Here is a 13,840-nt window from a genome sequence, read left to right on the forward strand (position 1 = left end):
TAAAAACACTTCGTATTCTTTTGTTGGTGGTGGTTTTTTAAAATTTGTTTTTGATGATAGCCATCCTAATGGGTGTGAGAAAGGGCTGCCATTTTAAGGAGTTGCTCAGAGTAGGCTTTGGTGAGAAGGTGGCATTTGAGACTTGACAAAGGTGAAGCAGATACCTTGGAGAAGAGCTTTCTAGGCAGAGAGAACGGTGGGTCCCGAGGTAGGAGCCTACCTATTGTGTTTGAGGAAGAGCAAGGAGACCAGAATGACTGCAAGCAGCCTGAGGGGGTGGGAGAGAGGAAGCGAGGAGGTGAGATGGGAGCCCTGGGAGGGTTTTGAACAGGGGAGTGATGATACACTTCCTATTCTTACACTGTTCTTGCATTCCTAAAATAAACCTTCCTCCATCACTACACATTGTTAATATTGAGAAATGTTGCTACAGTGAATTTGAAAATATTTTATTCATTATATTTGCACTGAGCTTAATGTCTACCCTTTTATTGCTGCTTGTTAGACGTAATATCAGTGGTTTTTATTTTCATGTTTTCTTTTTAATGTGCTTGAATAGAATGTAAATGCCAAAGAGATTACTTACTAATTAAAATTTTGATAAAAATCTCCCTCCAAAACAAGCAAAGCTGGCTGTCAAATTAGAGTATATGGGGGTACAACGGGTTAGATCTTTGACTATCTTCAATTTTTTCAGTAATATTGGTTTTTTATTCATGTCAGGGAACCGAGTGGTGTGGGGACACGTGCAAAGTGTCCTTTGCACCTTCCCTGAGCACCTGGTGGTCTGTGGGGCCGGGACCATGGCCAAGGGCAGGTGTATGCAGGTGTCTGGGACCCCTGGCGGCCGCCTGAGGAAGGACCTCTGCACGCAGGAGTTCAAGGCCCTGCGGAGCTGCTTCGTCTCCGTGGCCAAGAAGACCCTGAAGGGCAGCCGTTAGAAAGGACGGAGTGCTGCACTTGACATCCATCTGCTGCCGAGGGACGCAAAGCCCCGGGCCCGGTACTGATGGATCCAAGGGTGCAACATCTAAAACCTCTAAAGCTCTACTGGCTAACAGGACCGGAAACGTGTTAGGGCGAGCACAGGCAGACGGGGAATGGGTTTTCCAGCATTGCATACGTAAGGATTTGGGTTAGAATAAGATGCAATGAACCAACAATAAAGACCACTCTAAGGCCATGGCTGAGGTGTGCATTTATAATTTTAGTAAAAGGAAATAAAGAATTGGGGTGAATTTTTAATCTCTGAAGCCACTGAGAGTAATTCCTTCCTAGCAAATCATTTGGGCTCTGTCCAGGCTTCTAACCTCAGTGAAACCCACTGCATTCAAGTCAAGTCAAGTTTTCATACATTGTCATCTGGCTTTTCATCAGAAAGCATGGGGTGGAGAAAAAGAGGGGCGAAACCCTTCTAATTGTAGAGTGGCTCCACCTTGGTGAAGGTCCAGAGCGATGACCAGTGAGAGAGAATCACACAACCCCCAATGGTTTCCTGTGTTCATATAGGAAGAGAGCCAAGTGGTGGTTATTTAATATAGTTCAGTGAGGTTTTTCATTTATAGGCCAGAGCAATAAACATGATGTTGGCTGCTTTCCCAATTTGTTCTTTAGTCATAGCAAAGGAGATTTCCATTAAGGGGATCTAATGCCATCTTGAAGTTTTTGTAAAGTTTAATAAGTAATCTCAGTTTCAGAGTTAAGTTTGATCACCTCTAACCCTTTAATAAGTAACTATTCTTTCCACCTAGATGCCAGAGGAGGTTGTTGCTGTTGTTTTTCTCTGTGTTTGGACATTTTACCCTTTGCAAAATAATCTCAGAGTGCATAGTAAAACCTCCTGGTGCCCCAATCCATGTCATCTCAGCCAGCTCCTGGATTCACAGCAGCTGTAGTTCACCCCGGACCATCCACACCTCTCTGCTGGCCTCTCTGCCTGGAGACTTTCTTGGCACTAAGGGAGTTTTCTCAGCCTGCATGGTGCATGCAGGGAAGCTTTAACGCTTTCAGTAGCAATCTTCACCCAGTGAACTGGAGCCTGTGCAGAGACACCCCAGCTTCCCTGTCGCTCAGTGGGGCACATTTCCAGCAAGACTGAGACACCAATAATCTGCTCATGTGCACACCCTTACTGCCTTCCCTTCTCTCCCTCAGTCCCCCCTCCCTTGTGGCACTTCTGGAGTCATCTCCCAAATAAACCACTTGTAGTCATATCCCTGCCTCAGGGTCGGCTTTTGGAGCAACCCAAACTAAGACAGGTCATGAGCAGAAAAAGCTGAGAGCGTTCCCTGAAATGCACAAAACTCAGAGCACGTAAAACAATAAAGTAATTTGTGTGAAGATTAAAAAAATGGCTGGCAGATGGCATTGCTCTGCCAGAGATTGAGAGTTAAAATAAGTAGCAACCAAATACCAGAAACGTGAATAGAGAGAAAGAAAAACTCCCATCCAGGGGTTGGTCTGCGTTTGAAGCACAGAGAAGGTGTTGGTCCTAGGCAAGGGCAATGCCCCCGATGCCCTGGCTTCTTCTGCTCCCAACGGGTTTCTCTCTCTGGCTGCCCCTTGGTCTGAGTGCCCTTTTCTCTGACTATTGTCCAGAAAGGATGGATATGAGCCTGTGCTCATTATTTCCAGAGCAGACAGATTTGCATTAGACTCATGTGCTTCTAAGAGCTGGTGTCAGCCACTTCTTGTGCCCCAGGTCACATCCTCTTGACCCGAAATTTTACAGCAACCAGCGTGGTGAAGCCATCACCTGACAGCACCTTGCATCAACAACAGCAACTATCTCATGCTTTCTGCCCTGCAGCTTCTCTTTTGCCATCTCTTAAGATGCCTTCTGGAAGCCACTCAGCTGTTCTGAAACATGTGCAATCCTGGTAGTGCAAGGTCATGCACACCCCCTGGGGCAACTCTTGATCTGTGGGACAAGAAAGCTGATGGATAATTTCTCGCTCGTCCTTCTGGAGGACGATTTTGAGGTGTATTCTCTGCAGCTTCTTAGAGCGCCCCCTGGAGAATTGAGCCGCAATTGCCCAAGGTGATGCTTGGCTTCATAACCCACCTTCTTTGTTTTACGCTTTCGTCTCCCACTCCAGTTCCTTGGGATGGAACTACACAAAGTAAACTTCCTGCATACACACTCTGTGTCCAGCTCAGCTTTCTGGGAAACCCAGTACTTCTTAGGTCCACATTCCAGAATGATGAGCTTCCCCGTTTCTCCTTTTCCAATGGTTCCTCACACACCTTCCCAGCCTGATTGCTCTTCTGAAACCATCATGATCTCATCTTGGTTTCCAATGAACAAAGGTGTGAACATCTGAAAACTAGATCATTGCTGCTGACTCACTACTGGTCAGGAATTAACCATTCGTAAAGAAATGAAGAAATTTTTAGGACTCTTCTGGATCTTCTTGTTGAATTTTTGAGAACTCTGATAAGCTCATTCCTCAGCTGATGATTCTTCTCCTTTAACTTCCACATTTCCTTGGGATGTACAGTATTTATGTCAGTGACTATAGATTTTGTAGGGATTTGTGGATTCAGACAAACGTTTATTGATATTCACAGCCCTTGGATGGGCACTGTTGAGAATACAGAGCAGCTGAGATGCAGTTGCTAAAGTTTAGGGATAATCTAAGGATGAAATAGGAATAACTTTACACATAATCAGAGCAAGTAAAATATAGAATTCTGTAAGTGTGACAAGTAAATTATTGACAGGATGTTATTGTGGAGAGAGAAATCACATCTGGTCAAAGCTAGAAAGAAGCTGACTTCACAAAGTGCTTCACTCAGGCAGTAAAGGATGCTCCTTGATGGACCATGATGAGACCAACAAAGGCAATGGTCAGTTTTGCCACAATGGCAAAAACGCTCGTGCTTGGTTGGCTAAGGCATTTTGAAGGAACATTTTTCAATTTAATTCTTAAACATTTTGGTGGCTCTAGATTTCAAGCTCCAAAGACATTTCAACAAGTGTTGGAATGCTATAGCGTTGAATAACATGTTTATCCTCTTCAAGGTTGAGCTTTAGAGTTATGAAATTTATCTTTTCTGAGGTTATAATGTCATAATACATGCATTATTGAAGCATTATAACCCTCCATGCCTCTGGGTGTTTCGGCTTGTTTATGAAAATTTCATGGTTATGCATGTGTAGATGGCAGTTTGAATGACCTAAAAAGAACAAGACATTAAAAGTAATGATTACATATTTCATGCCATCCCTAATTAACTGTGTTTTATTTTCTAAGAGCTACAGATGTTATATTACTCATTACAGTCTGTTCAAATATTATTTATGTCACACAAATAGGATGTTTGTTGGCTTGAAATATTTAAGCAAATTCTGTGTGCTTCTTTAAATTAAAAAACAGATAGCAGGGTATATTTTTCGTTTTTTTTGTGTGTCTATAAAATGAGGAGCTAAACTAGTTGAGGTCTTTAATGCCTTCTTAGCTCAGAGTGTGATCTTCGGACCAGCTGCATCAGCATCACCTATGAGTTTTTGGAAGTGCAGAATCCTGGGCTCCACCCCGGAACTACTGACTCAAAAGCTGAATTTTATCAAGATGTCCAGTGATTCATAAATACTTTAAGGTTTGAGAAGCCTTGAACTACTTTTTTCTAGATCTATAATTCTGCAAGTTTGAAGAGCTGACATTGGCCTTAATTGCAATAATGTCTGACACATGAGATGCTCTCAAGCCATCTGGTGACCAATGGTACTTAGGTTTTAGAATATATATTTTTTGAAATATTAATTTCTAGTATACTTTTAAAACAATTATGTTTTTTCTTTTGAATGTCTTCCTCCTACACTGAGAAGACTGGCTCATAAATTTCGGAATATGTGGGCAATCTAAAGAAATTACTAATAGAGAAAAATTCAAGAAGAGTCACTCAAGGAAAGATTTCTTAGCATTTCTCAGCTGTAGGGTTTCTGAGAAACATCTGAATTATGAAAATGTTTTCTATTACTAGGTTAAAATATTTTGCTCTATGAACAACATTTAAACTCACAGGTAATTTTCAAAATGCAAAGTGAAATGAGATATCATTTTCTACTTACCGAGTTGAAAAAAGTTTGCCAGTATTAAAAAGGTTGCTAATATTCAGCAATCATAAGTAAGTACACAAATAACAACCTGGGAAGATGTACATTTTTAAATGGAACAATCAAGTTTTAGTCCAATATGTGTAGCCTGATACCATTTTATTAATATAAATTATATATATATTTTTTTATAATATACACAGATTTCAGAATAAGCATAAGAAAAAGTTGGAAAGAACAATATCATGCTCTTAATGGTTACCTCAAGGACAGGGGATACAAGAACAGACTTTTGAACATGTATATAAAACAACTGGTGGACGTGTGGGGAGACACAGGATTAGCTATCAAAGGGAATAAGAATCCATGTTGTAGTAGGTTGTTAAACCATTATCTTTTTAAAAATTTTAAAATTTATTTTTATTTTAATTTTTTAAATTTAATTTATATTTTATATTGGGGTATAGTTGATATACAATGTTTTGTTAGTTTCAAGTGTACAAAAAAGTGACTCAGTTATAGATAAACATATATGCATTCTTATTCAGATTCTTTTCCCATATAGGTTATTACAGAACACTGAGTAGAGTTTCCTGTGCCATACAGTAGGTCCTTGTTGATTAACTATTTTATTTAATTAATTAATTAATTAATTAATTTTTATTTATTTATTTTGGGCTGTGTTGGGGCTTTGGTGCTGTGTGCAGGCTTTCTCTAGTTGCGGTAAGCGGGGGCTACTCTTTGTTGTGGTGCACGGGCTTCTCATTGCAGTGGCTTCTCTTGTTGAGGAGCATGGGCTCTAGGTGTACAGGCTTCAGTAGTTGTGGCACGTGGGCTCAGTAGTTGTGGCTTGCGGGCTCTAGAGCTCAGGCTCAGTAGTTGTGGCGCACAAGCTTAGTTGCTCTGCGGCATGTGGGATCTTCCCAGGCCAGGGCTCGAACCCATGTCTCTCGCATTGGCAGGCAGATTCTTAACCACTGCGCCACCAGGGAAGCCTGATTATCTATTTTATATGTAGTAGTGTGTATATGTTAATCCCAAACTCCTAATTTATCCCTCTCCCTCACATTTTCCCTTTGGTAACCATAAGTTTGTTTTTGAAGTCTGTGAGTGTGTTTCTGTTTTGTAAATAAATTCATTTGTATCATCTTTTTAGATTCCACATGTAAGTAATATCATATGATATTTGTCTTTGTCTGACTTACTTCACTTAGTATGATAATCTCTAGGTCCAGCCGTGTTGCTGCAAATGGAATTATTTCATTCTTTTTTATGGCTGAGTAATATTCCATTGTATATATGTACCACATCTTCTTTATTCATTCCTCTGTTGATGGATATTTAGGTAAAACATTATTTTAAATATAGTGTACTTGTAGGGTATTTCTTATTCCTACTAGACATCCAGGAAAGCTGCATTCGTTATTGTGACAAATCACTTTGGGGTGGTGTAATTCATTCTTTTCCAACATTAAATGTTTCTGTTTTTCTCATTACTTGTTTGGAACGCAAATACGGTCATATATATCCATGTGCTAGATAAAATGAAGTTATATTTAGACTTAATTCTGTCCTCTTGATATCTTTTCTGCTTTCAGTACTGCGAGTTCAATTGAACCAACCTTTAAATCTGCAAACTAATATTCATCTTATTAAATTATTTTGTATTTGGACTCTTCACTTTTTGAAATTATTTAACTACTTCTTTGTCAATGTCAGAATCAGGTTTCCAGTCCTAAGGTATAGGACAAAAAGACATTACACAAGACTTTCTGTGAAAAGTACTCAAGCCAAAGAATTCTCCTCACAACTAGAGAACCAATGTGAGTTTGAGCAAATCTACCATGAAAAAATTACTGCGGAAAAAATAAAAATCAAAAATAAAAACAAAAGCAAGATCTTCTAACCTTAGATCTTCTAAAAAGCTGCATTCTCAACATGAGTTAGAGCAGCCCAAAAATAGTGGCTAAGAATAATAATAAGTAGGTATTACTGCCTGAAAGTTTATGAGTCAGCTGGGTGGGTCTTATAGTCTCAGTGGGCTTCCTCATGCATCTGTAGCTGTTGTGGGTCAAGTAGGCAGCTCTGCTGACCTTGGGGTGGCACTCTCCCATGTCTGGGGGGTCAGTTGGCTGTAGGCTGGTCTAGCATGGCCTCAGCTGTACATGTGCTGTCATCCTCCAGCAGTCTGGCTGGAGCTTATTCCCAAGGTGCTGGCAGAACTCCAAAAGAGCAAAAGTGCAAGCTCCATTCACACGTGGGCTGGGAACTAGCCCACTCTCACTTCTGACAAGTTCTCTTGGCCTAACCAAGTGCAAGGCCAGCCCAGATGCAAGGCTGGAAAACACACACAACCACCTTCTGGTGGGAGGAGTTGTAAAGTCAAGTTCAAATAGCATGAAATATTGAACAACTAAAACACTTTAGTAATTGATATGTCACTACTTGGAATTAAACTCCTTTTGCATTCAGATCCTCTACTTCATGCACCCCAGGCTTTCTCAGAGGCTTGAGCATTCTTCATTAAAAGGAAGACTATTACATCATTTAAAAAATGGAACACAGTCTATTGTGCAGCAATTCATTGAGGGTATTTTATAATGTGTTGTCTATGCCCTGATGTCTGCATTTCCACTTTGAAGTTTAGACGTTGTCTTAACTCTGGGAATATTGAATGTGTTTACATAGCAACTTACTAACTTTGCAAGAGTCTATACTTTTCAGACTAAAAAAAAAATGGAAAAAAATAATATTTGCTCACATATTGGTGTTTATAAAACCCTAGTATAACTTAAGAAAGATGGATTTTATATAGCTACTGATAGGTTTTATTATAATCATGTCCATGTTCAAGAATCATTCTTTGAATGATTCATTTATATATCTGAGATTTGTGAGCATATAAACACAGTCTCATGACTCCATGAAACTTATGTTTATATTATTTCTCTCAACCATATGATACGCCCTCTCCAGTTAAATAAAACTAGCTGTAAAGAGAATAACCCTTAGGAATAAAAAGCCTTTCCAAATATAGTTTTCTAAATTTGGCAGGCTTATTTCAGAACATGAATCTTGTTTTTAAAAAAATCTGTGATTTGCTTTTGCGAACTTCTCAAGGCTAACGATGACATGAAATCATAGTGTTTCATAGAGATGTTATTTAGTAAAACTGCTAGAGATCAAAACTTGAGATTGAAAGAAAAATCCAGAATGTATGCATCATTTTTTTCTTATTCAGCAAACCCTTCATATATAAAATGAAATGGGGAATTCTGGCAATTCTTAAATACTATAAGAGTGCTACTTGATTGAATTTTAAGCCTCAAGTTATATATTGGGATAATTATCACATATAATAAAAATGAGAAAAAATTACTTGCTTCAGTATGTTATATCATTTTTGGTCAATAGGATATGAAATGAGAATTTTGAAACAAGTATAGTATACTGTATTATTAAAGCCAAATTTAGGGGAATTCCCTGGTGGTCCAGTGGTTAGGACTCAGCCCTTTCACTGCCGTGGCCCGGGTTCAATCCCCGATCAGAGAACTAAAATCCTGCAAGCCACACGGCATGGCCAAAAAAAAATGTTTTTTAAATAATTAGCTAATTGATAATTTTTGTTATCATCTACTTCTGTCAGTGGTCTCTAAGAACAATTAACACAAGAATGCTATTGGCTTTTTATCAACAAATGAAAACTTTTGCTCTTGTTCTTAATGACACCTGGCTACTAACTAAAGTCAAATTTAATTGAGTAAATAAACACAGTGGAAGACAGCTATGATTGAGACCTTATATGCTTTAAGTAATTTTTTAAATGCCAAATAATCTGGATCGTTTACCTCTACAAAATGCCCCATTCCTTACAGCCTAGTTTTTATAGCCAGGCCAAAAAACAAAAACAAAGAAACAACAACAGAAAAACCTACTTTAATTTGTACACTATTCTATATATTGATTCAGAAACTAAATATAAATATCAAATTTTGCCAAGGTTACAATTCATTTATCTTTTTATTATTGTTTTTAATTGTGGTAGGATATACATAACATAAAATTTACCATCCTAATCATTTTTAAGTGTATAGTTCAGTGTCATTAAGTACATTCACATTTTTGTGCTACCATCACCACTATCCATCCACAGAACTCTTTTCATTATGCAAAACTCAAATGCTATACCCATTAAACAATAACTCTCCATTTTTCCCTCTTCCCAGTCCCTGGCGGCCACCATTCTACTTTCTGTCTCTATGAATTTGACAATTCCAGGTACCTCATATAAGTAGAATCATACAGTATATGTCCTTTTGTGACTAGCTTATTTCACATAAGATAATGTCCTAAAGATTCATCCATGTTGTAGCATGTGTCAGAATTTCCATCATTTTTAAGGCTGAATAATATTCTACTGTATGCATATACCACATTTTTTTAATCCATTCATCTGTCAAAAGACACTTGGGTTGCTTTTACCCTTTGGCTATTGTAAGTAATGCTGCTATGGACATGGGTGTATAAATATCTATTTGAGGGACTTCCCTGGAGGTCCAGTGGTTAAGCCTCTGTGCTTCCACTGTAGTGGGTGCAGATTTCATCCCTGGTCAGGGAACTAAGATTCCACATGCCGTGCAGCGCAGCCAAAAAAAATTCTCTTTGAGACCCTGTTTTCAATTCTTTTAGGTATACACCCAAAAGTGGAATTGCTAGACCTTAAGGTAATTCAATTTTTAATTCTTAGAGAAACCACGATACTGTTTTCTATAGAGCCTGCACCATTTTACATGTCCACCAGCAGTGCCCAAGGGGTCCAGTTTTTCCACATCCTCACTAACACTTGTCATTTTCTGGTTTTTAATAGTAGCCATCCTGGAGTGAGGTGTATCTCATTGCGATTTTTATTCACATTCCCCTAATAATTAGTGCTGTTGAGCCTCTTTTCATGAGCTTATTGACCATTTGTATATCTTCTTTGGAGAAATGTCTGTTCAAGTCCTTTGCCTATTTTTATAATCAGGTTATTTGTTTTGTTGTTCAGTTATAGTTCTTTATATACTTTGGATATTAACCCTTTATCAGATACATGATTTATAAATGTATTCTTGCATCTCATGAATTGCTTTTTCAATCTGTTCATTGTGTTCTTTGATGCACAGAAGTTTTTTTTATTTTGACGTAGTTTGGTTTATCTATTTTTATTTTCTTTTTTGCCAGTGCTTTTGTTGCCATATTCAAGAATTATTGCCAAACAATCCATTTATTTTTAGCCAAGTCTGTCTTCTAAGGCACAAAGATGATTTACAATGCAAATCAATTGGATAACCTGGATTAGTTTGCTTATTAAAAAAACAGGCTATTAAAAATAAACAAAATAAAATTGGCGAGCTGAGGTTTTATTGAAACTTTAGCTTTTGAAAAGTAGTAAATTTTATTTGTTTAACTAGTAGATTACTTTGAGGCTTTGAATTCATGTCTAGCTCATGGATCCTTTCAAATTGAAACATAATGGAAACCCTTTGAAGTCAGAGTCTATGTATTACTTTTCTTTGTTTTGACAAACCACCTTCTACAGTGAGTAGCAAACAGCATCTATTCAGTAAACCCTTACAATAATAGAATAGCCCAGGAGTGGCTATTGATATTATTTATACCATGTTTTCATTTTATGAATGAACAAATTGAGATCCTGCAGGAAAAGTAATCTAAGTGTTCAATATTGAGTATAAAAGAAGTGACTTACTTGCAGATACAATAAAAATGCACAGGTTTAGAAGTTTGGACAGCCTGTCTGAATTAATTGATAATTAGGGGTAATTGATGCCTGTGGGATGCAGGTGTGCATATGATGTCACCCTTTAATTGTAAGCAGGTGGTGCAATGGAGACATGGCGATAAACTTTGGGTCTCTAAGAAAATTTATTCCAGGAGTTTTCTCTCAATTCTATAAATGCTCTGAAAACTGTCACCTTGTCCCTTAGGGGCTCCCACTTCACATGCTAAGAGATCGTCTGTGTAAATTGCCATCTTGGCTGACCACATTTTATATTTCTAATTTTATTCTGTAAAATTTACAGTATTTTTGACTGAAGGAGGCTTCTGTCATTGGGTTCACATCCTCTTTTTTTCAGATGGGAGAACAGAGGCCTAGGAAAGCAGTGCCTTGACACCAATAAACTGCCAGTAATGGGGTGGTAAAGATCCTAATTAGATTCCCAGATCCAAAAGCTTATATTTGTTAGAAATGTCAGCAGAAATAGAAAAGCGATAACAGTTTCACAATCCAGGACTTGAGTTTCCTCCTTGTCTTGTAGCTTCTGAGAGCTTCTCTCCCTCAGCCATCCACAAAGCCAGAGAATCTTTGGTTTCCAACACTCAAACACCCCCAAACCTAGTCACAAAGCCATGGGGATCCTAGTCATGGTAACTTCCCCTCATCAGCTCTACCCGTCCTTTGGCTGGTTCCACTGTCACCAGAAACAGGTGAGCTGGACCCCTTTCCCAAGATCCTCCACTCTCAGCTGTCTTTGATAAAAGTGGCTTCATTCTCTAAAGATTAGCCTAGCTTGCTCCTCCAAGCATTGCTGTTTCTGGAGTCCCCAAAAAATTGTATCGACAAGGTTGCCAATTTTACAAAATGTTCAAATTCATTTGACTTTCCAAATAGTGGACTGGAAACCTCCACTGGAAAATTAGTGGACATCTGTGAGAGTCAATCTGGAGTTGAATTAAAATTCTGATGTACTGTGAAAGGTCAGTGCATTAGAATTATATTTTAATAGTTATGAATGTGCTAATACACTGCTGTTCTTCAGTGCAAATTGGCAACACTCCCAGGCTTCGGGAAACTTTGAAGGAATGAATTTCAAAATTCCTGCTTAACAAATATGTACAAGAAGTCAAAAAAGACATATTAAGAACCTTCTATTAAAGTACACAATAAACCCTAGATTTATGAGTTATGATCTTTTTTTAAAAAAATAAATTTATTTATTTTTGGCTGCTCTGGGTCTTCGTTGCTGCACGGGACTTCCTCTAGTTGCAGTGAGCACTGTGCTATGATCTTAAATGGGGTCTATTTGCACTGAAAAAGGCAACATTGCTCAATGGTGCAAGTAGCAAGGAGAAAATTCATAAGGAGAGAAGCTCCTCTTTCTTCTTAGAATTTATGATTCCAGTGAAGTCTTTGTACTTCCTCAACTATTTTCAAGATTGCTTATTAGAGCAAAAATAGGACAAAGAGATGGGAGGTGCAAGGATTCAGATTTCTATTGGATAGTATAAAGAACTACTTAACAAGAGGCTGACTTGCGCATCTCATGAAAACTGGGTAAGCAGAAGTTAGAAAACCATCTTTCAAGGATATTGTAGAAGGTATTTCTTAATTGGAGGAGAAGTACACTCAATGACTTTCAAGGTCCTTTTGAATTTTAAGATTGTGCTGCTACTTTCTATAAGATAAAGCCAAAAGGAGCCCTAGTTGAATGGCTGGTAAATAATATGCCTTAGAAATGAATTCTCACTAAGAGCATTTAGAATTTAACAGAACTAAATTTAAGTTTCTGGAACCCACATAGAGGCTAAGGGATTTCACAGAGTTGGATGCGAAAAGGGAGCTTCAGGAGCCTGGCAGGGTTTGCAAATCCAATGCCCCGCAGGGCCAGCAAGTTCTCTGAAGGCAGCTGTAAGATAGGCATGTGGTGGAGGCAAGCCTCAAACGATAAGTATTCAAAATGTAAAACACTTCTGGTTTTCTGTCTTATCAAATCATTACCCTAATCCTTTACATTAGGAACACATAGAGATAAGAGAACTCTGGGACAAATAGCAAAGACCACAGAAGCAATCTTCGTTGGGGTACAACTGTGGCCCATTCCCCCTGAATGTTAGCACAGTTCAATGTAGGAGTTTCCCAGGTATCCAAAAGCTTGTGCAAGGCAAAATCATGTTTGCCCTGGTACGCTTCAGTTTAATCCCACCCAAGGCTCATACATCATGCCACTTCTCCCCTTTTGCATATGCTCCTCTCTAGGATTCCTGACTCTGGGCAGTTCCTCACATATAGGACCTTGTCTTCTGCCTCCTCTGAATCAAAAGTGACCTAAGCCATATCCTCTTCCCTCTGGGCCTTTTATATATGTCACTGAGTGAATTAAGATTTAAAGACAAAAAGAAACATGCTGTGTACCTCTTCCATGATGTTTGCAAGATAATTGAGTTTTCTTAGAATTCAACACCATTATCACAAAATCATGCTTCTGTAATTGTAAATCCCATTCAGGTGGTCTGCAGTTAGGGGTGAGAGTCTGACAGTTGAAGGTGTGGTCTGGTTGTGCAGCCCACACCCACCAGATAAGTCACCCTCTCTACCAGATAAGTCACCCCCTCTACATCTGCCTATAAAGTTGAAACTATGTAATGGAGAATTATTTAAGGATCTCTTACTACAATCTTACTGGTTCAACAAAATGTATCTATTTCTTCTGTGGAGCAGTTACTGTACTCTTGAACAAATGCCATGATTGAAACAGGGATAATATTATACTAAAGCTAACTCATTGTTTTCTAAAAGTTTAAATATTTTTCTTTCTTTGGGCTTTTATTAATTTTTGACACATTTTCCCTATTTCTTTTTTTTTCAGCTTATTGATTGGAAATTGTATATATATTTAAGGTGTACAATTTGTTCTATATATATAGATATAGATATAGATGATTTTATATATATAGAGAGAACATCAAGTTGTACACCTTAAATATATATACCATATATATAGT

At 38.2% G+C, this 13,840-nt stretch overlaps 1 protein-coding gene across 1 annotated transcript; it reads left to right on the forward strand.

The window, feature by feature from the left end:
* The first annotated feature begins 716 nt into the window (after positions 1–716).
* Positions 717–941, forward strand: LOC114237220 (NADH dehydrogenase [ubiquinone] 1 alpha subcomplex assembly factor 8-like). Its single transcript, XM_028165494.1, has one exon. The coding sequence runs from the start codon at positions 717–719 to the stop codon at positions 939–941; it is 225 nt and encodes a 74-aa protein (XP_028021295.1).
* Positions 942–13,840: the final 12,899 nt, after the last annotated feature.

This window comes from Balaenoptera acutorostrata, chromosome 15 (genome assembly GCF_949987535.1).
Source record: "Balaenoptera acutorostrata chromosome 15, mBalAcu1.1, whole genome shotgun sequence".
In the NCBI taxonomy this organism is placed as follows: domain Eukaryota; kingdom Metazoa; phylum Chordata; class Mammalia; order Artiodactyla; family Balaenopteridae; genus Balaenoptera; species Balaenoptera acutorostrata.